General features: G+C 37.7%; 2 protein-coding genes across 13 annotated transcripts in view; both read left to right on the forward strand.

Annotated features, from left to right (window-relative positions):
- The window catches only part of ANKRD17 (ankyrin repeat domain 17), a 166749-nt gene extending 162574 nt beyond the window's left edge, over positions 1 to 4175 (forward strand). For all 10 annotated transcript variants that reach the window (XM_045473776.1, XM_045473775.1, XM_045473780.1 and 7 more), the window contains 4 exons: positions 1407 to 1655; positions 2179 to 2357; positions 2769 to 2933; positions 3573 to 4175. In XM_045473776.1, coding sequence (XP_045329732.1) covers positions 1407 to 1655; positions 2179 to 2357; positions 2769 to 2933; positions 3573 to 3632 — 653 coding nt within the window. In that variant the 3' untranslated portion in view covers positions 3633 to 4175. The remainder of the gene's footprint in view (positions 1 to 1406; positions 1656 to 2178; positions 2358 to 2768; positions 2934 to 3572) is intronic.
- A 5677-nt stretch (positions 4176 to 9852) lies between these two features.
- On the forward strand, positions 9853 to 25941 carry LOC123595879 (cytochrome c oxidase assembly protein COX18, mitochondrial). 3 transcript variants are annotated; one of them, XM_045473787.1, is made up of 6 exons: positions 9853 to 10360; positions 11512 to 11612; positions 14090 to 14253; positions 15226 to 15350; positions 17101 to 17208; positions 25689 to 25941. In XM_045473787.1, the coding sequence occupies exons 1-6, from the start codon at positions 10025 to 10027 to the stop codon at positions 25770 to 25772; spliced, it is 918 nt and encodes a 305-aa protein (XP_045329743.1). In that variant the 5' UTR covers positions 9853 to 10024; the 3' UTR covers positions 25773 to 25941. The 3 variants fall into 3 exon arrangements, with proteins under 3 accessions (XP_045329743.1, XP_045329742.1, XP_045329741.1); XM_045473786.1 differs by lacking the exon at positions 25689 to 25941 and adding an exon at positions 20314 to 22427 and having other exon boundaries at positions 15229 to 15350; XM_045473785.1 differs by lacking the exon at positions 25689 to 25941 and adding an exon at positions 20314 to 22427 and having other exon boundaries at positions 9854 to 10360.
- Positions 25942 to 27377: the final 1436 nt, after the last annotated feature.

Here is a 27377-nt window from a genome sequence, read left to right on the forward strand (position 1 = left end):
ACAATTTATAAGGTACTTTCACATTCTTTTTTTTTTTTTTTTTCTTTTTTTGGTTAATAATATCACCACAACTCATTGAGAGAGGTGGTACTATTGATTTAGCCTAAGTGGACCTCTGTAAGCACTAGTAAGACAACATTGATCTCCACAATATAGTACTTTCCAAGTCTATATGATTCTAAAATATGTATAGCAAATCATTTTTAAGCATATTTAGGCTAATAATATCACTGAATTTTCTTTGTCCTCCAGATTCTCATAGCTTGGGAAGTAGAAGCAATATGCTTTTGGGTATGTGTATTTGTATGTAGATAGATAGATAGATGGATTGATTGATTTTGCAAATTTATTAGCTACCCAAATCCTTTTGGAGGAATATAGACACACACACACACACATACACACACACACACACATACACACACACACACACACACACGGAAAACGTAAATGTAAAAAAGATGGTTAAATGGAAAAATAGTATTAAATGACTATCTCTAGGGCATACAGTCAGGCAGTTATGAGTAAATTGTAGATAGGCAGGCAGGTAACTGTTTGAACTTTTAAGCTTCAAGCTCCACCATTTATACCCTCTTTAAATTTAAGTGTGCTTGATACTTAAACTTTTCACAAGAAATAAAGTTTTGGTTTTCTTATTTTTTTCTTCTCTGTAGTACATGAAGAGATTGAATCACTAAAGAATACTCCCACATTGACTATATTAAGAACTCACCTTGTTTTGATACATAAAGCTTAAATTGTCATTTCAGAAAGCTTGCTCTGTGGAATACCATGTGATACAATAGAACAAAGTTGGGCAATGAGGCATAGCTTTCTGTTGGAATTTTATTAGCATGTTAAGGTTTCTTGAAGTCCTGATTGAAAGAAACTAATTTTTTTATGTTAGATTTTCCAACTTTGTTGGATACCTGAATCCCTTTGTTTTTGTCATTGTATACCAATGGACACGTGTTCTCAAGGAGTACAGTTTGGAAATTGCCAATACAGGCATGATTTTCCCCACCTCTATTTTGGTGGTGTTTACCTTTTTTACTTTAAACATTGTCTTCTTATTGCTCTGGTGTTTATTTTACTCAGTGTCAAACATTAATTTATTTAAATATTAATTAGTTTAATGGGTTATATCACATGTGTAGTTGGACATCTTTACATTCTGTCATGTAACTAAATGGAAAAATTGTGAATCAAATTTTTAAAAATTATTGCAAAGTCCTGGACCTTAACCAAATTTCAGTATACATAATTTTCTAGCATTATTTTCATGCTTCATTTTCCTCAGAGAACACATACTTATGGTGTCTTCAGGATTTAAGATTTGATTTTACAAAATTACATGTATACTCTATAGATGGCATGTATACTATTTCAAAATATCTTCTCTCTAGATTCTCCTGCACAGTCAGTATCCTCTGGAGTTCGTGCACCTTCGCCTGCCCCATCATCAGTACCTTTAGGGTCAGAGAAGCCCAGCAACGTCTCTCAGGACAGAAAAGTTCCAGTCCCTATTGGGACTGAACGTTCTGCACGTATCAGGCAAACTGGAACTTCAGCTCCATCTGTTATTGGGAGTAATTTATCTACATCAGTAGGGCATAGTGGAATCTGGTCTTTTGAAGGGATTGGTGGCAATCAAGGTAAGACCTGCTATCCTGCCTACTAGAAATTAAGTTTATGCATTTAACTAAAATATCACAAGTAATATGTAACTTTTACAGTCATTCTTAAAAGATCTGTGTTCATATCTCTTCGTTTTGACTAATCAATTTTAAGAGTTCACACCATTTTTTTATTCCCATGTGATCTCCCATTGAATTTATCATTGCATTCTGGAAATTGTCTAATACAAGCATATTGTTTTCTCCATTTCACTGTATTAAGGAGAAGCTAGTATTTTCCTGGGACTCCAGCTCTTATCTTACCTTAGCAGTTTTTCTTTTGTAATAACCAGTGTTTAGGTTATTTTATTAGCCTATTATATCACTACCTACCAACACGGAAATACTGCAGTAAATATATAAAAGTAGGTCATTATTCTAAAGGGAAGCACAATTCAATGTGGAAAATTCTAGAAAAAAAATACAGAAAAGACTTTATTTTGCTGTCTTTTGATGTTAAATATCACCAACTATTTTTTTCTGCCTCCTTGTTTTCCCTCAGATAAAGTAGACTGGTGTAACCCTGGGATGGGAAATCCCATGATTCATAGGCCAATGTCCGATCCAGGAGTGTTTTCACAGCATCAAGCAATGGAGCGAGAGAATACAGGAATTGTAACTCCTTCTGGTACATTCCATCAGCATGTTCCTGCAGGATACATGGACTTTCCTAAAGTTGGGGTAATGGTGACTTAAATAAGCATTTTTATATTTCTAAATGTTTTTCTTATTATTAGCCTTATTTTACTTCCAAGTGGGTAAGTATTTATGAGATGATATGTGGGCTTCAGACTGTAATTATATGTCAAAATCTGGCTAAAATATAAATATTTATATCCTGATATTGTCCCAGTTATTTAGAGAAATGTTCTTTGACAAAACATTTTGGCTGTATTAGGCTTATATATAATCTAATGCTAGAAGAAATCATATGATGGAAAATAATTTTTAGATTACCTAGATAATGTATATTTTCAAAATAAGATGAAGTTTCAAATATCAATTTTAATGCCATTGGTTTTATTGGGAAAAATAAGCAGTGACTTGAAGATATGACTAATGTGCATAATTTTTGCTTTCTTCTTTTTTAAGGGTATGCCTTTTTCTGTGTATGGGAACGCAATGATTCCTCCAGTAGCACCTATTCCTGATGGTGCTGGAGGACCCATATTTAATGGCCCTCATGCTGCAGACCCCTCTTGGAACTCCCTGATAAAGATGGTTTCGAGCTCCACAGAAAATAATGGCCCTCAAACGGTAAGGCTGATCATTCAGTGAACATTTAGTTAGTGTTTATGAGATGCCAAGACAAACAGGATACAGGTAAATCATGGTAGTGAGGGAGTATGGTGAATATGGGAAGTTGAGGAAATTGAGGGAAATTTAATAGAGCTGAAATACAGTAGAGAGATGTGGAAAATGGTACCAAAGGCATAATATATTTCATTGGGTAGCAGATGGTAGGCAAAAGATTTTAAGTGGCAAAGTGTTATAATTTTATACATCAAATTTACTAATGGTGTGAAAAGGGTCATCTAGAGGTTACTTCTTTTAAGTATTTTAAATTGCAAAACAATGTAGAACTCTGAAAATTTACAGAAATTATTAGTGTATTTTAGTTTATTTTGGTGTATATATAATATCTTTGTTTCATTTTCCTTCTTTAATCATCAGTCTATCTGTATTCAGGTAATGGTTTTTAAAAAATGATAAATCAGATCCTGTTTGAGAATTAAGGGCTTATCATTGCTTTTCTTCATTGTTTCTAAGCGTGTTGCAGATTGAGTGAGATTTAGCTATTTTAGCTTATAGATATTAAGAGCACTTAATTTTTGTTTTTATCAAATATGTGTTACAGATGTAACACTTAATAAAATGTATGCTCGATTTTCATAGGTGTGGACTGGACCCTGGGCACCTCACATGAACAGTGTGCATATGAACCAGCTCGGCTGATGAGGATCGGCTTGTTAGCCTGCAGATTCCTTTTCATTCAGAGGAAATCACAAGTGGCCGAAAAAAATTCATGCTCCCAAATCATTCTACTGATGTGCTTGACTGAAGTGTGTAGGCTTTTTGCAGAAGAAGTTACTAACTGACCTATTTTCTGTGAACATTTGTGACTGCCCATTCCCCACCACCATCCGTTTTACCTTAGTTAGCATTTTTCTTATCATTTTTCTTTTTTTCTTTCCCTCTTCCCCTTTGGACATAACTTTCTGTTGAAGCTGTTCTTTGGCTGGTTGGTTTTAGTACTGTAAACTGCTTCTGAGCAAACACGGAAATTTAGCAAAATTATGTAAACTTGATCCTGAAGTTTTAGAATGGCAAATAAATGTACAATTGTTTACATAACAGAAAAGGCTAAGCAGAAAGTAAATTTCAATATGTCAGTATAGAGGCTCTACTTTATGTAGACTTAAATTAATGTGAGATATGTACCTTCATATTCAGAAATCTGGATGTTTCCTTCATACATTAAACTATTAATAAGCATAACTTTTCTGCTTGTGTAATTTAAGTATAAAGTAAAACAATGGGCATTATCAGTGGATGTTTCCCGATGCTGGCTTTTAAAATACCCATCTTGCTCTCTTTAGAGTTTGTTTGCAGCAGGGCACATATAGAAGAAATCTATCACTTTTTCATGTTTTTTTATTACCTTCTCACACTTTTAAAACTAATACACACTTCTCTTCACTCTTCTCTCTTCACTTTTACCGCTAATACCAGTAAAATTCTCTTGCTGATCGTGAAGTAATTTTGTAAAGATTTTTATTGTAATGGCTGCTACAGAGAAATGGAGCACCTTCATCATCACTTGTGGTTGCTTCTAACCATAAAATGTTTAGTCATTCTGAGAATTTAAAAAGCCACCACTGGTTCCCAGTCAGCATATATAGGCTCTTAATATACTGTTTATTATTAAACAATTCAATGTACTATTTTATATTGGAAAATATTGATTCTTAACATTGGCTTTCCAGTCATCAAGAGTCAACATAAAAATTCCAATTTTCAGTAATCTAGTGGAAAGTATCTTTCCCCGCCCGCCCCCCCAATTTTAAAGGCTTCTTATTCTCTACACTTGTATATTATCAGTGAAAGGGATCAACAGCTAACTTGGGGCAAGTAATAAGGGTAATTTTGCATTTGTCACTAAGACAGTTTATGGTATACGTGACTACACAGAATACAAAATAACGTCTTCATTTTACCTGTTTATATAAGATTCAGAGCCACACTAAACTACTCAATGGGATTTATCTATTCCATTCACTTAAAACAATAAACAATAACGTATTCAAGAAGAATATGTGTCCTACCCTGTCTCATACGGAAAAATAAATCATATGGTTGAAATATAAAAGAAAGTAAGCATAAAAGTGAAGTAATGAATGCATCAATCTTTTTTTTTTTTTTTTTAATTAAACAGATTCCACAGTGGTAAAACTAAAATTTAGATAAATGACTCAGAGTTGACAATAGTAATATGGTTCCTTGGCTGTAAAGTAAATGAAATGATTTCTTTATGCTAGTAGCTTGAATAAGGAGTAAAAAGATTTCTCAAAAATGTCTAGAAGTTTGTAAACAACACATTTATATCTTTTAATTTAGGAAGTGGTCTTAAAATATATAAATTTATGATTGATATGGCCAAATTTAAGGGAAAAGCTAAATGATATCCTGCAAACATAGCTATGAAATAAAACTACAGCACTTTACTAAGAAAGGTGTGTAATGCTATTTAACAGTATTTTATCTGTGACTTTTGCCACTATCCTATAATTTTTTGCTTATTTTTTTTTCCTGTGTTAACTAGGATTATTTTATAACTAAAATAATCCTGCTAGGTAATAGATACCACCCAATAATTATTACAACACATGAGTTGTGTTCATTCACCAAACAATTTGTTAAGATGGGGGGTGTCTTACTAAGAAAGGACCTATATTTTCTTGACTTTAAACCTATGGGACAGAGGGATATAGATTGTATGCTCCATATTTAGTTTTAGAGATCAGTCTTGTTGAGTACAATACCATGATTTTAGAAGTCTGTACTAGGAACATTTTTCAAATACATTTTTTATATTTCAGATGTAATGCACTGCATTTTTATTTGAACAATAAAAAATAACCCATAATCCTTTGAGACCATGCAGGTCTTTTTTTCCCCCTTTTTGAAAGTATATGGTTTGTGTAATTGCAGACTACATAATGTATTTCTTTCATTCTTTTAAGAAGTGACTTAACTCTTGGAAATAATATTTGGGTTAGATTACACTTCAAATACTGAAATAATTAATATCTCAATTGTGTAATCTTTTTATACCAAGCATTCCATTTTAGAGCTGATTTTGTTTACCAGTGCCAACAGAATCCCCTTTTCATAAGTTCTCAACATATATCAACATATTCAGAAAAACTGATTTTACTATTCATGTGAAAGATATTTTCCCCTTCTGTTTACTGTTGTTGTAAAACTAAGTCATTTTGTTAGTAGTTGAAAATTAACTTTTTGTTAAATTACTATACTTATTGGGATTTTTCTTCTCAGGAAAAAAATGGTGGTGGGGTCAGTAGTTCACTGACTGATTCTGTCTTGTTTTTCATGAAAATATTACACCATCTTTCTTTTGACTCAAATGACCTAAATACACATTTGATAAAAATTATTTTGCACACTATATTATTCACTTCATCTTTCAAACAATACAAAGTGATAGACTAAAGAGGGAAATTCAAAATCACAAAGCTTCTTCAGAGCCTCTGTTTTATTTCATCTATTTTTCACATTGAGTTTTTCAGAAACACTCTCATTCCTGCAGATCTGCCAGTACAGAACTTTTGCAATGCCAAGTAGTGTAACGCACACCCTCAGAAAGCAGAGGCCACTCTGCTGTCCACCATTTTGGCCTATGAAAGATGTGGTAGGAGATAGCAGGGAAACCTGTATACATCCCACTGATCAATGCTTGCTTCAACAAGTCCCAACACTCAAGTAACTGGTGTTATTTCCAGGGGATCAATTTAGGATGAGAGCTTCATTAGTGCTTTAATATGACTTAACTGTGTTACTTATATACCTTGATTGCAAAACTACTGCCACTTGTATTTTGGGTGAGTAAAGAGTGTGCAACTATGGCTTGACATAAATAAGAGTTCTGTAATGTGACAGAATACATGACTAATAGATGTGTTATAAGAGGTTTCATATTAGACTTCTACCTTTAAATGCATTCACACTTTTGAAAGCTGAAAGCCAATTTTGCATACTCAGTACTTAAGAACCATGATAAGAAAGATGAGAGATGCTTTTCTTTAAAAAAATTTTTTTAATGTTTGTTTATTTTTGAAAGAGGGTGAGCACGAACGGGGGAGGGGCAGAGAGAGAGGGAGACATAGAATCCAAAGCAGGCTCCAGGCTTTGAGTTGTCAGCACAGAGGCTGACGCAGGGCTTGAACTCACAAGTTGTGAGATCATGACTTAAGCCAAAGTTGGACGCTTAACCGATTGAGCCACCCAGGTGCCCCAAAGATGTTTTTTGACAGAGAGAGAGAAGCTAATTTTACATTATGTAGCTTTGGTTTTGAAAAGCAATGCATTAAGTAAGTAGAGGAAAAAAACAAATGCAACCTAAATCTGATTCCAAGAGGCCACTTTAACAATTTCTTATGAAAATACCTTTTAAAGGTGTCAAACATTTCAAAAGGCATATTTGGAAAATGAGAAATTAAAAGTACAAATATACAGTTTACATGTGTAAACAGCCTGTATTCAAATTTTGACCCCACTCCTGTGTTCAGCACTGATGGGTAAGAATTTCAGAAACTGCAGAAAGAAAATGAAAGTCTGTTTTTAAGGAGCTTAAAGCTAAAAAAAATAGTGTGTGACATAGTGAAGACAAGAATATTATAGGCTAATTATAAGCTAATTATAAATGTTGAACTTTAAAGAAGTGTTCTGGTATGTTGTGCAAGTTCATTTGCAGTATTAGAGTTGACAAGATTTCATTTGGTTTGCTAGGTGTTTGTATGGTCATTTCATACTGTATTCTGCAACTCAAAAGATACAAGTTACCACAATGTTGGATAACCAGTACATACATACACATCAGTGCTAACACTCTACTTTTGTATTGGGCTTTTTAATTTTTTTTTTTTAAGATTTTATTTTTTACGTAATCTCTACATCCAACGTGGGGCTTGAATTTACAACCCGGAAATCAAGAGTTGCACACTCCAGGGACTGAGCCAGCAGGAACTCCTGTATTGGGCTTTATAATTGACAGATACTTCCCCCGCCCCAACATGCTTTACCAAGTAGATCAGTTTCGATCACCTCTAATAAATGAATGTTAATATATGTGAAATTAGTAGAAAAATATCCATAAATTTTATTTAGATCACAATATTGAAGCTTACAGTAGCAACACTTTAAAGTGAGAATATGTGACACCAATATGTATCCGAAAAGGTGGACCTCATCAACTCCGTGTCTCCTGCATATTAAAAGGTCAGAGTACCTAGCTTAAGTGCTACTGTGGAAGGACCAATTTCCAATGACACCAGTTCTCTGGAAGGAGAGGAACGCAGCATCATAGAATTTGCTTCTTTATTCCCACAATCTTTAGGTGAAGATACTTCCATTTAAAATTCGTTTCCACTTAAAATCAGTAGTGAGTAGCAACCAGTTGTTTCTTATTTACCTTAAGTAGAGTGGTACCTTCTTCGTTTTTTGTTTTTGTTTTTGTTTTTCCTTTTAAAAAGGAACATCTTAGGGGCGCCTGGGTGGCTCAGTCGGTTAAGCATCCAACTTTGGCTCAGGTCATGATCTCCCAGTTTGTGAGTTTGAGCCCCGCATCGGCTCTGTGCTGACAGTGTGGAGCCTGCTTGGGATTCTCTCTCTCCTCTCTGCCCCATTCGCACTCCCTCTCTCTGTCTAAATAAATAAACTTAAGTTTTAAAAAATTTTAAAAAGGAACATGTACATATAGCATAAGTTGGGATTTGTGTGTTGAAACATTTCAAAATTCATGTAGGTGCAAAATTTGTAACTGCAGTTTGACATTACCCCAACATTTGTTGGAGGCTTGTTTTAACCAACATTTTACTCTGCACAACACAATTTGGGGACTAGGACTAGGAGTAACCCCTATGTGAGTAAACTCCTTCACGTCATTCCAGTTTGTGTGTACTGTTGTCAGGAACACAAAACTAAAAACTAGTCCGTGTAGATTTAGCCTATCCCTTTTAACCCGAAGACAAAATGTTACTGTTGAGGCTCTTGAACGTTTCTATAGGATACATGTAAACTAGTAAAGAATACACCGTGCTGCCAGTGATAACCCCTCTTAAGTAATGAGACTATCTTAATAAAGTTTTGCTCTTTATAATGGAAGATAAAATGACACTCAGTTTGCAGTTGGGCTTGAAAATGTTAATTGGAACAGGTAAACCAATTAAATCTTTATACTGTAGATAGAACTATGCCTAGTACGTAATGGATGCTCATTAAAACTCAGGGTCAGCCAGAGAAACACATGCCTTTCTCCAAGCAGGCATTTCGGCAGTATAACCTATCTCAGTAAGTAGCAGAAGCAATCAGGTTGCACGGAAAGAGGTGGGGGACTACCCTCTCTGGTCACAAAAACCACCCACCCAGTCTTTCCACTAAAATCACACAATCAGTTTGAAAGTGAAAAAGAATAGGGGCGCCTGGGTGGCTCAGTCCGTTAAGCGTCCAACGGGGCTCAGGTCGTGATCTCCCGGTTTGTGAGTTCAAGCCTCCCATCGGGCTCTGTGCTGACAGCTCAGAGCCTGGAGCCTGCTTCGGATTCTGTGTACCCCTCTCTCTCTGCCCCTGCCCTGCTCGCACTCTGTCTCTCAAAAAAGTGAATAAACATTAAAAAAACAAAAACCTACTAAAGTGTAAAGGAATGGAAAGGCTCACGCCTCACACCGACTTAAAAGGCGAGGGCTCCTAGAGACAGCCCGGTCCCGCCCAGGGCAGCAGGCCCCGCCCCCGGCAGCAGGCCCCGCCCCCGGCTCTACAATTCCGGTCCAGCGTTCGAGGCGCTCCAAGCCAGCAGCGGGAAAGTTTTGTGTCTGCGCAGTAGGCCTGCCGGGTGCCGCGTGGGAAAGGCGGGACTTTCCTACCTCCTGCGTCATCGCCAGTGCGACGCAAGACGTCACTGGCTTGAACGGGAAGGTCAATAGTAGTAGAGCGAGCGCCCGTTTTTCGCTTTGGGTTTCCGGCGAGTGCGCTTGGCGGTCTAGGTGCCGCGGATCGTAGCCCGATTCTAACCTTTGATGCCCGTGTTTTAGCTCGGCCCCGGCGCCCACATGCTGTGCCGGCTTGGCGGTAGGTGGCTGCGGCCTGCACTGCAGTTAGGAGTCCGGGTCCCGCCTCTTGCGCCAACCTCGACGGGCGGCATTAAGCACTCTGCTCTGCCCGCTTGGGCGTTGGCGTCAGTGTCTGCAGTGGGCTCCGGCGGCCCTGGCAGCTGGTACGAGGCCCTGGCCACGTCGGCGCCGGTGCAGGGCGCGGAGGAGGTGCTACTCGGCGTGCACACCGCCACGGGTCTGCCCTGGTGGGCCTGCATCGGCCTCACCACCGTGGCTCTGCGCGGCGCCGTCACTCTACCCCTGGCCGCCTACCAGCACTACATCCTGGCCAAGGTGAGGGCCACCTGCACCCTGCGCATCAGCTTCGGCGGTGAAGGGTGGTAGACGTCTACCGGGGGCTTAAAATCCCTGGCTGCCGCCGGAGTGCTTAATGTAAATCATCGTGACCGCCTTCTTTGCTAAGAAATTTAACTAGCACTGGATATGGAATTGAGAGATGTCTGGTGATATGTGTACTTGTCATGTCGTTTACCCTGCTGGGTTTGTGCTCCAAGCCCAAGTGGTTGCTGCTGCTTGCTGCTAGAGAATGAGAGAAGTAAAAGAATTAGCAGAAGAAGTTGTGTGGAGAAACCTGTAAAATTTCCGTCTTAAAGGTTGTAGTAGCCTGTATGCCTGCAGCATCTTTTGTCCCCGAGTATTCCAGTTCACCTTATTGAAAACAACTACTAAACTAGCGATTTGCAAACTTGGTTCCTTATTCAGGCCGTGCTGCCTACAACTCGGGTTAGTCTCAGCCACTTGACCTTCAGTGTTTCGTTATTTTTTCTGTGGAATCAGGTAGTAATGCCTTCCTGGCCTATTTCACAGTGTTATGATATCAAATCAAATACTGTAGGTTAAAGTGCTTTGAAAGCAAAATATTATTCAAATGGGAAACTTCAAAAATAATGTCTTAACGTGTTTTCAAATAATTATTGAGGATGCGGAGACCCGGAAACAAAGGAAATTATCACCATTAAGACAGTGACGTGCTGTGCAGAATTAACACAGAACAGAAATAAATACAAACTTTTTGTGGCTCTGTCGCTGGCACAGAGCGTATTAAAGACTCTTAATTAATAGACTTCTGTTTTCTCAGTTTACATTATTGGAAAATCCAGGGGTGAAACATTCTAGGATTCAGTTCTTATTTAATCCTTATAATAATTCTGTGAGGTAGGTGTTGTTAAACATTTTATATTATGAGGAAACAGGGTTTTACAGCTTAAGTAACTTGCCTGAAATCACATGGCTAAGAGTATGAGCTGGAATTTGAAATTTGGTTGTAACTGAAGATTTCTTAAGCAAATTAACATCTTCTGCTTAGACTTAAATTTTCTTGAGATGATCAGTAAACCACATTTCTGAGTGAGAGGAATATTATGAGTGGTTATGGATAAGATCCTTTATGTACTCATAACAAATTCTACGTTTTCTTTAGCTAGGTGGAAAATTTGCAGCCAGAAATAAAAAACATTGCAAGGCATCTTAACCAAGAAATTGCAATTCGTGCAAATCAGTTGAAATGGTCCAAAAGAGCTGCAAGGTGAGCTAATTCTGTGCATATAGACCTACATATGTATGTATATATATACGTACACTTACATACATACCCAAATTGTGTCTGTGATTATGTTAATTAGAGGTTTGAGTATTCTGTAGCTGTAGCAGCAAAGTAGTTCTTTCACTCTTTAATATTTTAATGCGTTTGTGTGGTATGACAGTTTTATGTAGTGGACTGAAAGCAAGAAGTAGAAAAACAAAGAGCAAGTTCCTTCTTGAGGGACTCCAGCCTCCTGAAAAAGACCTATAATCAAATAATGACGTAACAATTATAAAAAAGGTTATGTACAAGTTCGGTCATCATGGAAAGTCAGGGAAAGGCTTCACAGGATGAAGGTACCGTGCCAGTCTGTTGGAATTTTAGTCAGCAAATGATACAGAATATTTATACACTTGACTGTTTTGGAAAGAAAGGTACAGCAGACAATAACCCACAAGAAGAGGGAGGTAGAAAATGTGAATGTGTGAATGCCAGGGTAGAAGAAATTAGATAGCCAAGGTGCTGTCTGTCCACTGTGGTTCCCCTGTGTAGTTGTCTGCCTGGGCTCTTAGCCCTTAGAAAGTGCTTGAATGGGCTGCAATTCTATGCCTGCACTCAGCCACTGGGAACTTCTAAGTCCTGCTTCAGTCAGCCTAAGTTACTAGTCAAATTCTGGTCCTTACTAGACTAAGTGTTCACCAGTTCACAGCAATGAGAAAAATAAGGGTTTTTATTATGAGTATATGATGTATATATGGTTGTTCATATATTTTTACCTATATGGGTAGACATTTGCCTACTATTTTCAACATGAAATTGCTTCCCTCTTCACTTAGTGTTGAAAATTTGGAAAGACCTGCCATTTATTTTTATTTCAGAGAGAGAGAGAGCAAGCAGGGGAGAGGGGCAGAGGGAGAGAGAGAGTCTCAAGCAGGCTCCACACGCAGTGCAGAGTCTGACTCGGGACTGGATCCTGCAACCCTGGGGTCATGACTTGAATTGAAATCAAGAGCCAGATGTTCAACCGACTGAGCCACCCAGGTGCCACAGAAAGACCTGACATTTAAAAAAATCATTGTGGTAGCTTACTATCTTTACTTGATAAACTTAACAGTGTTTAAGTTTTATTGATCAGAGAAATCTAAGGACAACAAATCTAGGCCAAAATAACAGATTCATAGCTGCTCATCTGAGTTATAAATGCAGCCTAGACAAGCCCGATACCTTGCTTATGCAGTACTGGCAGAATGATGTTCCAGATACATCCTCACACAGATAGATGACTTTCTAGAAAGACACATCTGAGGGTTTCCTGCATTTTCAATGGAACTGAGTCTTGAAGGGTAAAAGTGAGTTTGTCAGGTGGATAGCCAGGTAAGTGGACTGTCCACGTAGATGATTTAATGACTTCCAAAAGCATGCTGATGTAGAAGTCTGATTTATTGGATAACCTATGTCATTTAGGCACCAGAATATATAGGTGTGTGTAAAAGAGTAACAAAAAATAAAGTTCAAACAGTTGGCAGAGTCTAAATTACAAAGCTTGGGATATCTGTGTACTGTCTTAATGTAATACTACACTATAATTGTGTTACCTTCAAGCGTATTAAATGTCTACCTTGTACAAAAACCTGCTATAAGAGAATTAGAGATGAGTAAGACCCAACAGTTGACCTTCAAGGAGACTTTGATCTAGAAAGTGGGACTTAAGGCAAGAGCAGGAATAACTAATAGGATTAACAGAGAAACATGAAGAAAATCTTCATGAAAGAATTGAGGGGCACCTGGGTGGCTCAGTCAGTTAAGCGTCCGACTTCGGCTCAGGTCATGATCTCACAGTTTGTGAATTTGAGCCCTGCGTCAGGCTGTGTGCTGACAGCTCAGAACCTGGAGCCTGCCTTGGATTCTGTGTCTCCTCTCTCTGCCCCTCCCATGTTCATGCTCTGTCTCTCTGTCTCTCAATAATAAATAAACGTTAATAAAAAATTAAAAAGAAAAAGGATTGAAGAATGGAGACCATTTTAATAGGTCAAGAACATACATATTACAGAACCACATTGCTATAAAAGGTATATTCAGAGATCAAGTAATTGAGCTTGCCTGGAATGGAGGGATTTTAGTTAAATGTTCTTTCACCTTTGGAATTTCTGGTACAGACTGGTCAGACCATGTCAGTAGTGAAATTTCACTTGTTAAAACCTAATTGGCCAAAGACCATCAGAGACAAAGCTTATAATCCGACAATGTCAGATTTATCAGATTGTTATATAATTTGTGTACATTGCTAGAGAATTTTCAGTAAAAGGCTTCATTTGCCTTTTGTTAGGCAACCCCTTAATATAGCCTATGAGAACTAAAAATCCTGCACAAAACTTTAGCTAATAACCACAACATGGGTGTGTTTGTACTATGGGTATGAAGCACTGTTAATCAAATGACATTTTCTCCTTTCCCTTTTTTTCCCTCTTCCTTCAAACTAGACTCACTTATCTAAAGAATATGCGGAGGCTTGTTTCAGAGCTGTATGTTCGGGACAACTGCCACCCTTTCAAAGCCACTGTGTTGGTCTGGATTCAGTTTCCAATGTGGATCTTCATGTCCATTGCCCTCCGGAATTTTAGCACAGGAGCAACACATTCAGAAGGTAGTTATTATAGAAGTCTCTTTCCCCCAAGTAAGTTCTCTAACAATGTTTTTGTACTCAAAATCAAAAACAAAATGTGAAAAATCTCTATACTTTTTATAATTAGTATATTGTCACCATCTTTCTTACAAGGGTATAGGTTTTAAAATATCACGTATTAGCTAACTAGCCATGTTGAGAAAACAAATGAATATAGAAAGGACAGTAGTAATAGAGTTGACCCTTGAACAACACAGGTTTGAACTGGGCAGATCCACTTATAGGTGGGTTTTTTACAGTACGGCACTGTAGATGTATTTTCTTTTCATTATGATTTTCTTAATAATGTTTTCTTTTCTCTAGCTTTATTGTAAGAATTCAGTATATGATACTTGGGTTATAGGTAAGGCTTCCAGACAACAATAGGCTTTCAGTAGTTAAGTTCTTGGAGAGCCAAAAGTTTTACACAGATTTTCAGCTGCTCGGAGGGTCGGCACCCCTAAGCCCTGAGTTGTTTAAGGGTCAACTGTACTTCTTCATGAAAGTCATAATAAATTTAGTGTTATAATTCCATGATTAAGTTTTCTGGCCAAGAATTTCTTCTGTTTATAAAATTAAGAGATCAGAAAAGTTTTCACAGTTATGAATGTAAACATTAATTAAGAAACAGTATGAACTAAAGCATGTATTTTTTACTTTCATTTAAAGGCATTTCTAACCAGAAAGTAATCTGAACAGAAAGAAAGTAGCCTATGGACAAATAATTATACAAATACAAGTCTGAAAGAGTGCTGCTACTCTATGCTCCTACAACTGTTTGCTACAGAGAGCTTCTTGCCTCTTTCTCAGCACAGGAAGGACTAGTTTATGTTGTGGAATGAAAACGAATGAAAGCAATACATGTCTTCAGTGTGAAAGACCCATTATTTGAATTAGACTACTTATGTCTTGTGTATTTCTTCCTGCTATGTTTTATTTATGAAACTGTTTTAGCAGGTTTTTCTGTTCAGGAACAGTTGGCTAATGATGGGATCCTGTGGTTTCGTGACCTCACTGCACTGGATTCCACTTGGATTCTGCCTATCTCTGTTGGTGTCATCAATTTACTAATAGTGGAGGTCAGTGGTTTTAAATGAGATTTGTTTGCCATTGGAATCATTGAGATTTTTGTTGCTGTTGCAACGTTTAAATAGGTGGTGATAGCTCTGAGCTAGAATTGAGATTCCTTGGTTTCTGGTCATAGATCAGACATTGGCAAACTCTGTCTGTTTTAAGCCAGTTCCTTAATCTCTCTGGGGGCCACATGCTTATAATTAAAATGGAGGAGCTGAATTAGAACACTTCCAAAGTCTCTTTCACCTTTACAATGATATGAATCTAATGCATACAATTTTGTGATTTGTTTTTGGTAAAGAGAGTAATTAAGATGGTTATCAATCTGGTTTTATTCTTCCAGTAGGTTGGCAATTTGTGTATATATTTAAAATGTAAATTTGTAAGCAGGAAACACCATATCTGATTGTCATTTTTTAGCTGTATGACCCTAGAAAAGTTAGAACTTAACTTTATATGATGGAGTGGAAAAATACATACAAAATATGAATTGTCAACTATGTCTTACCTTTATCCCATGCTGTGTTACTCAGCAGTTTAGGGAAAGCAAGCTTTTAGTTAGTTGTATGAGGAGCTGTTCTCAGACTTTGAGTAGAACATAGTCTCTTTGAACTGGAAGAAACCTTAGAAATGATCTTTAGAACTTCAGTTGAGATCTCACAGACCTGTCACTGGTCTCTGTTTGGGGAATCTAAAATACCATCCTAAAATGATGGTACTCTAATGTCTTGGGTTAAAGTTTCTTGAGAAAAGACTCCATGTGTAGTCTAAGTGTTTTCCTAAGATCACCTAGCACAATCCTATGAATATGGTTGGTACTTAGTGAATATTTGTTAGAACGAAGGAAGTGGTAAACACAAGGTCATAGTGAGTTAATGTCAATCCTTAGTCTTTCCTTTTAGTGACTAATGACCCAGTATATATAAGTTTAAAAAAACTTATTTTTTATTTTTTTAATTTTAGAGAGAGGGAGGGAGAATGCGAACCGAGGAGAGGGGCAGAGGGAGAAAAGAGAGTCTTACGCAGGTCAACGCTCCATGAGGAGCCCAATGCAATGATCTCATGACCCTGGGACCATGACCTGAGCTGAAGTCATGAGTCGGATGCTCAACCAACTGAGACACCCAGACACCCCAAGAAAATTTATTCTTACTTAATATACACCATGTGGCAGGCACTGTTGTAAGCAATTTACATGAATTAACTTATTTAATTCTTAGAATAATCCTGTGATGTAGCTACTAATATTACCCCTGTTTTAAGTTAGAGAAAATGAGGTACAGAAAGGTTAAGTAACTTGTACAAAGTCACATAACCAATAAATGCAGGGCTGTTCACAGTTTGGATGTAGATTCTGTGTTCGCAATTATTACACTATGCTGCCTCTTAAGTAATTCATAATCATAACTGCTTTTCCTAGCCTGGTTCTCCCCTTATTCCATGGAGTCAGATCACAAACCTTTGAAGTACCTGTTAAGTTCCTTCTTTATGCCAGGCACTGTATGTAGGTGCCAAAACAAGGGTAGTGATTCATACATAGTACCTATCTTGAAAGGACTTTCAGTCTTACAATCTTTAAAAAAAAAAACACAGATGATCAACCATATACATTTATCAGTGTTTTATTTTTAACTTTTTTGCTTCTATTAAAATATATGTAGGTGGAGGTCAATCAAAAATCAGGTTGTATTTTAAAGCTTGTCTAATTTAATATGCTTAATACTCATTGTGTGTGTTTATATTCTACTCTCTCAGATTTTTGCTCTGCAAAAAACTGGAATGTCTCGTTTTCAGACGTATATTACGTACTTCGTTCGTGCAGTATCAGTGTTGATGATTCCAGTTGCTGCGACAGTACCTTCAGTGAGTAAGCACCGGCATTGTGTGTAGTGTGCTAAATCCTCTCTGTGCATAGCTTACACTGGCTAGGATTCTGCCTCTTTTTTTTTTTTAATTTTTTTTATTTTTTATTTAAAAAAAAAATTTTTTTTTTAATGTTTATTTATTTTTGAGACAGAGAGAGACAGAGCATGAACGGGGGAGGGTCAGAGAGAGAGGGAGACACCGAATCCGAAGCAGGCTCCAGGCTCTGAGCTGTCAGCACAGAGCCTGACGCGGGGCTCGAACCCACGGACCGTGAGATCATGATCTGAGCCGAAGTCGGACGCTTAACTGACTGAGCCACCCAGGCGCCCATGCTGTCTCTTTTTTTTAATGTTTACTTATTTTTGAGGAGAGGAAGAGAGATCTGAAATGGGCTCTGCTCCGACAGCAGAGAGCTCCACATAGGGCTCGGACTCATGAACCATGAGATCATGACCTGAGCCGAAGTCTGACGCTTAACTGATTGAGCCATCCAGGTGCCCCAGGATTCAGCCTCTTCTATTGAGCTTCATTTGACTAAGTCCCTTACTGGTTTCCAGGTTTCTGTAGTAATTAATCTATCACCAAGTGACACTCGAATATTTCTTGGGTTGGTTAATCTTCCTCTGTGTGAAAGTGAGTTAGCTGTCAACTCTGTTTCTTTTTTTTTTTTTTTTTTTTTTTTTTTCAGTCTTACACAGCGCTGTGAACATAGTATTTGCTCTGTTTAATTAGTTGAAATATTGAATTCCTTCTGTCTACATAGACTGGGCCAAGGAATTTAGCTCTTAAAAAAGAAACAAAATTTCATGCTGAGTCCATAATGGCTTATATATAATATCGCTTAACCTCATAAAAATTCAGTGGGATAGGTACATCTGTCCCCATTTACATGTCATTACACTCTGATAGAAATGGAAAAAAATAATAACGTTTGCAGTTATTTCCTATTTTCAGCCTTTGTTTATTTCCCAATGGAACTTTAGTGCAAAGAGGGCAAAAGCTGTATTTGGCATTATCTCTGTCTTTGCTGAGGGCCAACACATAGACCATGAAGTAGAAGTCATTTGTTGGTGGTATGTAAAGTTATATCTGCATATATGAAAGTACTTCATTATCCTAAGAATCTGAACCGGTATGTTTTTAGCATCAAAAATGTATTTTTAAAGCTGTCCCTTGGCCATAATACTGTCACTAATCCTGTGTAAAATAAGTAAGTCTCCACATTTCTAAAACACACATCGTAATGTCTGTGAGAAGTAATGAAATAGCAACACGTGCTTATTATGGTACCTTTCATGTAATAGTAATGTTGTAAAATACCCTGTGAAAATAGAATAGTACAGAGTCATCGCATTTCTGGGGGAAAATAATACCAGTTATAACTAAGGAAACTCCCTGGTCAAATAAGATAGGAGCAATGAGTTTTCCGTGAGGGATTGGGTTTGAAATGGGTGACAGAGATCTACAAAGCAATGTCTTAAGTACCCAAAAGTTTATTCTCTCCAATATAGGAAATTCAGAGTTAGGCAGTTTGGGGTAGAGCTGGTATAGCAGCTGTGTGAAGATAGGAGAAACCCATCCGCCTTCTCTCCCTGTGTTCCATCATCCACAGCCTGTAATTTCTATCTGTAAGGCCATGGGATGGTCATGATGGCTGCTGGAGCTTATCTTGCAGGATTGGTAAAAGGGTGCTTCAAGTGCAGTTATCCTCTTTAAGGAGCCTTGCCAAAAGTCACACCAAACACTTGTGCTTACGTCTGACTTACGTGGGTCATAATCTAATTGCAGAAGAGGCTGGCAAGTAGTCTTTTTTTTTTTTTTTTTTTTTTTTAAGATAGCAGTATACCCAGCTAAAAAAGAGAAGTTTATTACTAAGGAAGAATTACTCTTAGTAGGCAATTTCAGGGTAGTTTTTGTGTCCTGGGTAAGTTCAGATGATGATGATGGCCAGTATTTATTTGATACTGACTTTGTGCCAGGCACTGTTTTAAATGGCTTACATATTTTAGCTCATATAATTCACCCAGTGTGCACTGAAGTGGGTGCCATTATAATTTCCACTTTAGTGATGAGGAAACGTGCACAGAGAGGGTAAGTAACTCACCCAAGGTCACTCATTTATTAAGTGATACTTAACATCTCTTAAGTATCTAAGGCACATCCAGGCAGTTTGGCTCCTGCTCATAACTACTATGCTAATCTCCTTTGAGGATGTATTACGTTCTGCCCCTAAGAATTTACTTTGGAACAAAGGCAGGTAGGTCACCTACTGTGCTTACCAGTCTCTGTAAGTTATCACATTTTTTTCCCCCAGCAACCTTCTGAAGTAGGTATAGTTCATTTCCCATTTTATAGATGAGGAAACTGAAACAGAAGGAAAATAACTTCCCCAAAGTCAAATAAATGGAATTCAGATTCAGGCAGTTCTACTCCAGGACCTGGACTAAACCACCATGGGGTCATGCCCCTGGAGCCTGATCACATTCTGATGCCAAAGAAAAGTTTGGAACAGGGATGTATGTATGGGAATATTTTGAGAGGCTACAGAACTTAGTCCTTGACCTAAATAAGTCACCCTGGATGGAAGTACAAGAGAAAGTGGAAGAGAGACTGTCTCTGACAAAGGCTAAGATACTACATTCCTGACTAAGAAACTGACTACTGGGGACATTATAGATGATAGATCACTGTGTGGAGGGAAATGGGATCCAGGGAGCCTGAATGGCTGTGCCCCACGGTACCCTACCTCCAGTACAGCAGCTTGTCAGGACTCTTGTTGGGGGAAAAGTGTGCTGTATTGCCAAAGAAGGGAGGTGACATCTGTCTTGAGTCTCTGCCTGGGAGATGCTCTCTGTCACCCACTTTCTATCATGAATACTTCTCCTTTTGCTTTCTTTTCACTTTTTGGTCCTTTCAGCCTCCTTTCTTACTTACTAGATTCATGACAGGTATCTAATAGCCGCTACAGGTCTTGCTCAGTCTGGTGCACTGCTATTTACAGAGATTGTAATTTTCCTTTTTTATTGCCTGTCTGTCTCTGGACGTCAGTGTCCTTGGAGAATGGAGAAGCACTAACATTCACATCCTTTCTTCTCTTTACAGTCCATTGTCCTCTACTGGTTGTGCTCCAGCTTCATGGGCCTTTCACAGAACTTGCTGCTGCGTTCTCCTAGGTTTCGCCGACTTTGCCGAATACCATTGACCAAGTCAGATTCAGACACTCCTTATAAGGACCTCTTTGCTGCCTTTTACGCCAAGTTCATTTCAAGAACATGATAGGCTTTCCAGTAATTTTGAAACAATTGGAAGTATAACTATCACACTACATTTAAGTTTAGAAATTCAGATGTGATTTAATTTGCCTTTATTTAAAATCATGAATTGTGTGAAGTACTGTGGGTTAAGATATAATACAAAAGTAGAATCAAAGTGTCTGGTTCTGCTTATAAAACTACAACTTGCTAGAGATGCCAAAACTTTGGAAAACAGGATTAGATACTGAATGTTGTTAAATTACACTGACCAATCTCATACATTAAAGTTTTTTAAAGTAAGAGAATCCAGTGAGGTGATTCTTAAAACTTTGGTGGTGTGGAGGATCATAGACCCGTTTGCACATCTGCTAAAGCTATGGTTTTCTTTTCAGAGAAATCCTGGAACTCACAATATGGGGGCCTTCATTGACAACCCCTCTGCCCTACACCAAGGCTCTCTGGTGATTTCCTGGTTGAGAACTCTTAATCTCATGGAACATACAATGATGAGTTAATGTGTGACTTTTAAAAAATGCACTTAAGATACATGCAGTAGAGTAGTCCATACAAGAAAGTACCTAATATGGTAGGTGATCTTGCCTTACGACCTGCTCTGAAAGAATACGAAACGGGTACATTCCTTTTTCTATAATTTAAGATGTCTGGAATAGAGTACAGCACTAAGTATTGCTAGAGCCCAAAGTGGAAAATCTTAAGCATTAAGTTTATTTAGTCAAAGGAAGAAAACTGGAATGGTGGCTACCTATTGTGGATGTGATTTTATAAACTTTTTTATTTGGAAGATTAAGTACTCCAATGGGTTTATTATGGTAGACATATAGGGGAAATTAACAGGTAATATAAATGGTAGATCCAGTTGTTTGATTTGAAAAGATGATAAAACTAATTGTGGAATAATTTGACAGTTACTTAAGAAGGTGATAAATTGTAAGTTTTCATTAAGTTGGCATGCGAATACAATCCGAGATGTCCTGCCATCCCAGCTCATGTTTTACAATAAAGTAAAAACTAAAGCAAAATCAATTCTTTCTTAAATAATGTCTATTACATCTTAGCCATTTTGGTTGCCACCTAATTGAGAATTTAGAGGTAGCATTTAGGATCTGGTTTTCTTTTCTTGATTTCCCAGTCCTGGGTTGTGACTGCCCTATTGATGGAACTGTCTTTCTAATCATAGTGAAGGAATTGAAACATATGTACAGTCAGTCCTCATTATTCGCAGATTTTGTATTTGCCAATTTGCCTACTCGCTAAAATTTATTTGTGACTCTCAAATCAGTACAATGCTTTTGATGTCATTCTTGAGTGGACACAGAGTGGCAAAAAAATTGAGTCATTCGAGGTACATGTTCCCAGCTAGGTCAAATAAGGCAACACCGTGCCTTCTTGTTTCAGCTTTCATACTATGTAACCAAGTGTCCTTTACTTGGTCTATTTAGTGCCATGTTTTTTCTCATTTTTGTGCTTTTTGTTGGTGATTTCGCTATTTAAAATGGCCTCCAAGTGTTGTCATACTGAAGTGCTGTCTAGGGGCGCCTGGGTGGCTCAGTCGGTTAAGCGTCTGACTTTTACTCGGGTCATGATCTCGCAGTTCATGAGGTCGAGCCCCATGTCAGGCTCTCTGCAGTTAGCAGGAGCCTGTTTCAGATCCTCTTGTCTCCCTCTCTCTCTGCCCCTCCCCATCTTGTGCGCTCGCTCTCTCTCCCTCTCTCTTTCCCTCTCCCTCCCTCCCTCCTTCACCTCTCTCAAAAATAAATAGATATTTAAAAACAAGTCAGTCAATCAATGAAGTGCTGGCTGGTTTTCCCAAGCACAAGAATGCTGTGATGTTCCTTAAGGGGAAAATACCTACATTAAATAAACTTCGTTCAGGCATGAATTACGGTGCTTTAGCCATGAGTTTACTGTTCATGAATCAGCAATATATTTTATTGAGTTGACGAAAACGTGACAAGAGGCTTGCGGGAACATGACCCTTTTTTTTCTCTTGGAGCAATGGTTTATGTTCACTAAGTCAGTTTTTGTGGTAACTTTGTAGAATATAACAAGAATTGACTTTCTGTAATGTGCAATCAAGGAAGCAGAGGCAGAAATGGGTATGCTAGTTGTATTATAGCAAAAAGAGGAAAGGGAGTTTGAAATATTGGAACAAGTTGACTCTTGCCATGTGTATCATTGTGTACTGATACATACATTTTTCTCATAATGGGATGAAGGAATTCAGCCCTCTTTCCCCATCTTACTCTAAGAAGTTGTCACTTTCTGAAAGTAAGAAATAAAGGAATGCCGTAACTCCCTTTTCCAGTAGGTGAATCTGCTTTCATGAGCATGCTTTTCCTTGTTTACTCTGATTCCTCTTGATTTCTAAATATATACTTAACATCTTTTTTCATATAGATAGTGTACCTAATTTCCTATTGCGCTCCCATTTTCAGACTTCTTGAATTGCTGTTACAATGTATGTAAGTTTATTTAAGAATATTTCTCCCAGATCTCAAAATAATTTCTGATAGGGTTGGAGGTAGCTGGGATCTTGGAAAATACTCATGAATAAAGAAACCTGATACATTATGAACAGAGTTGAATCAGTCACCTGACTTCAGGCTGGTAAATATTCCTCTCATTTCTTTCTCTAGGCAGAGTTGTTAGTAAATGGCAAGTCCTAGTTCAGAAAATTTCATCTGTGGTCTTTGCTCTTACTTCCCCATCAGTTTGTCACAGTCTGGAGTGTTTCCAGAGCCTGGGGTCAGGGGAGGTGGGTACTGGATGCACACAGAGGACACACATGCTGTTAAGATCCCTTGACAACTTCCTGTTGGATGCTTCTCTGTCCTCTGCCGCTGAGGGACTGGCAGAGCTCTGTCCTGGACACTGCAGAGTTCAGGAAATCTTTCTGTCTTTTCAGATGGAGAGCATAATCTATTTGTGTGTGTTACCCTTCCTCATTTCTGGAAGTCAGTCTTTTTGTTTGTTTGTTTGTTTCAGGTGGGCCTTGTTTTTGTCTCTCGCCCAGATTCACTTTTTTTTCTGGGTATGACTCAGCCCAAGAGTTAGGAAAGAAGTCCCGGATCTGTTTATATTATACCATGATGATACTGGAGCTCGGAAGTATGTTAGGAGATGGAACTGTCATACCCAAATAACTAAATTAGTTTTCCCTGGAACCTCTGTAAGAGAAAACCTGAACAGTCCCATCTTGGCCAGATGACATAGGTGGGAAGAGGAGGCTCACTTAAGTTAAAGGCAAAATCCTTGATTGCCACCTTCACAGATAACCCAGGAGAGGATGGAGAGCAAACCTTTCTAGGTACATTTAAGGTGCTCTAGGTACATTTAACCTTTCTAGGTGCTCAAGAGCTAAAGACCAAACCCTCCCCTCTCAGAAGAGGTACAGCTAGTTCTAGACTATATTGGGGAGATTGTAGTTTCTGAGGAAAAGTGGGAAAATGAGGGCCCACATAAACCTTAGTAATTTCTCTGTTGTGCATGTATGCTTCATTCATTCCGTGTGTCGTCATAGGTTTCTCCTCTGAGGATCCCAAGAATCCCCCCGCCTTTTTTTTTTTTTTTTTTTTTTTTGAGACTCAACCTGTTAAATTGCTTCAATACCAGAGTAAGCCCTGAAAGCAGTAGGAACTCAGATCCTAGAAAAAAAACTAAAGCATGTAGCTTGTTTTTCTCCTGGGATGATAAGTGAAGTTACGACAGAATGCAGAATTTTAAATTTCAAGTATGACCTGTGAATCCGCACAAGAATTTGGGTTTCTGTATTAAAGCTAAATATGCAAATGTGATATAAAACATGAGACCGTAGTTATAACAGATCATTACCAACACTTGTCTGTTTTTGTGAGCTGATTCTACCAGAACACAGATTATCTGGAAATGCTACGAATCTATAGAAAATGTTCTGAATGAACTTATGGATATATATAGTTTAAAGTTGTAATAACTGATATTTTCTAATTATTTTTATTATCTTTTCTTTTTATATATTCTGTATTTTATGAAATCAGTATTTAGCTTTGGGACATTTGAATTTGTGTAGTATTAAAACCATAGATATTTCTGAAATTTTGGACCTCTGTGTTTAAGCAAGTAAAATAAGTATATTCATATATATTTGTAATATATTCATATATATAATATGTATGAATTTTCGTTCATGAACATTTCAGGCAAAACCTAAAGACTTTGGGGGTACCTGGGTGGCTCAGTCGGTTGAACATCTGACTTCGGCTCAGGTCATGATCTCACGGTTTGTGAATTCGAGCCCTGTGTGGGGCTCTGTGCTTACAGCTCAGACTGGAGCCTGCTTCGGATTCTGTGTCTCCCTCTCTTTCTCCCCTTCCCTGCTCACACTCTGTCTCTGTCTGTCTCTCTCTCTCTCTCTCTCCCTCTCAAAAATAAATAAACATTAAAAAAAAATTTAAAGAGAAAACCAAAGACTTTGAATTTACCTTATTCTTTGCTAATTATATGAAGTACAAAGGTACTCTCTCAAAATCTTTTGAAAAAATGAAAAACTGGTACTGTGGTCAAGCTAGTGCTAATTGGGGGCATTCTTTGTTTTTCATCAGGTTTTGTTTTTTCATAATGTTGATCAGAGTTTTTGTTTATATAATTATTTTATTACTTAAGGTGTTTCTGTACCCATATATATACTTTTAAATTTTAATTTGAATATAATTAACATACAGTATTCAATTAGTTTCAGGCATATAGTATAGTGATTTAGCAGTTTTGTACATTTTTTAGTACTCCACATGACAAATGTATTCTGAACTGAATTGGGGAAAACCTTTAAACCTGTAAACCTTGGTATGATGATACATTACATTAAGTTGGTATAAGTATCTTATATATTTCAAGATTTATGGTATCGTAGCTTGCAAAAAGCAAAATAAGTTTAAAAAGCTTGAAAAATCAGGGTAGTACTTAGCAAATGTTTAAAATAATGACAGTATATAAAAGTACATTAGTTTTAATATTACTAAAATTAAATGATGGGTGAAGAATTAGCTTATTCAGCCAGAGAGTGTGCATAGGAATTATGTATTTGTAATCATGTATTCAGTCCTTAGAGAATGTAAGTAGATCATATAATTGTGAAATTAGATTGTTGTGCAGAATTCTGGAGACTGGGGTTTTGAGTATTTTACATCATCTCAAAGTACAGTAGACTTTTCTCTGTTCTGGCAGGTGACAGCCACAAAAGAAAGCCACCTCGTAAGAGCTTTGAACTATCAGTGGCTGCAATGCCGACAAAGCAAACTATTGAAATAAATGAACCAAACGTCATCAGATAAGGACAGACATTGTCACGGAGAGGAATGGTGACTCTTGAACAAAAACAAAAGGAATGATGAAAAAATCTTTATTCAGTAATTGTGTTGCTCTAATGTTGCATTGTTATTTTGGAACTCTTATTGTTAGGTAAAATATATAACGTCTATTAGGTATCTTAAGTTTTCTTTGGATGCTGTAACACATTCCTTTATGGCACTTAAGGCAACTAAGAGGAAGATGTTATTGACTATATTTGTTGGAGATTTATTTTAAAAATTTGTAAGTGAAGTATAGTTGATGTACAGTATCATATTAGTTTCATGATATTGCAGCACAGTGGAGATACATAAGATAAATTCTTTTCAACTTTTTCTTTTAAGATAGCTTCAGGGATCACCCCTGAGAAAGAAAGTGGTCCCACAAAGAGGGTCCTGCCTCCCTGCAGTTCACCACCACCATACTCAGAAAGCCTAGCCTTCATACCTGTTTGACTTAAGACCTTCCACAATCTCAGTTAGGAACTATACATAAAAGCATTTTGGTCCTGGTTGATTTCCATCCATAGGAACATAAGACCCAGCCAATACCACAAAGGGAAAAAAGTTACCAGCTTGGCAATGGCAGCAAAATTCCCACGAATCAGCTAAACCAAGAAAGTGCTTTCATACAGAGGCCTTGCCTAGTTCTTAGAGCCATAACCTTATGCTCTTCTGTAACTTGAACGTGAGGGAGATCCTGATACAATTGCCCCAAAGGAATTGCAGAGAGAACCCTGGCCCCTTGCGTTCGATCACAGACTGCCTTCTTGAACGCCCTGTGTTTTGGTAAGTTTTACAAAGTCTTACCTTTAATTACCTAGTCCTATACCGCTGGTTTTGTTTAATAAAATGAGGACTTCTGGGTGTTGGGGAACAAAAGCACTGATGGAAAGACCTGAAATAAAACTAAAAGTACTCCTAGAAAACATCACTTTTACTGAGGTATTCAATCTAAGGTAACAAGACATTTCTATCCTTGAAAGTCTCTGCTAGACTCCAGAGGGCCAAGAATTTCATGAAAAAAGAGGCCTCCGGGGAAAGTGCCCAATTTCTATCTTTTCCATTTCTAGGAAATATCACAAGCACACTTCTCTCCCTTTGCATCCCTGATAAGGCAGTTTACACTTGTTTTGCCTTGGTTAGGAAAGCAGCACTGTATTTAATTTACCTTTGATTTTTGTCTTCTGGCTAAATTGTAGCTCTCCAGGGAAATTTAAAAATGCATTATGAAATACACCTAACTCTATTCCTTTCATTGCAGCTGCATTTCTGCATGTTCCAACCGTAGTACAAATAATTTGAGGGATTTCTTCTAATTACAACCTCAAGCCTCCTGGATCTTCTGTAAGTGATGGCTGCTTCTGAGGGTAAGGAGTATTAAAAATGTAAATTCTTTATCTATGAGAGAGCTAACAGCTTCATATTCCATGCTATTTAAAATTTATCCTATATGTTGCTACAGGTAGGAACCCTCATAAAGTTTTATTATAGAAGCTTCTGTTGTGCTTGACTTTCCTAATAAAACGTCTCTGGCTATATCCAGCCTGATCACCAGCTCTTTCTG

This window comes from Leopardus geoffroyi, chromosome B1, assembly GCF_018350155.1.
Source record: "Leopardus geoffroyi isolate Oge1 chromosome B1, O.geoffroyi_Oge1_pat1.0, whole genome shotgun sequence".
Lineage (NCBI taxonomy): Eukaryota > Metazoa > Chordata > Mammalia > Carnivora > Felidae > Leopardus > Leopardus geoffroyi.

What these genes read in the sequence shown, in the direction of transcription:
- LOC123595879 (XM_045473785.1), top strand. Translation starts at nt 10,025, where the DNA reads ATGCTGTGCCGGCTTGGCGGTAGGTGGCTGCGGCCTGCACTGCAGTTA. An exon ending in AGGAGCAACACATTCAGAAG is followed by an intron (nt 14,254 to 15,225) that starts GTAGTTATTATA and finishes AAACTGTTTTAG; the next exon opens with CAGGTTTTTCTGTTCAGGAA. An exon ending in TCAATTTACTAATAGTGGAG is followed by an intron (nt 15,351 to 17,100) that starts GTCAGTGGTTTT and finishes CTACTCTCTCAG; the next exon opens with ATTTTTGCTCTGCAAAAAAC.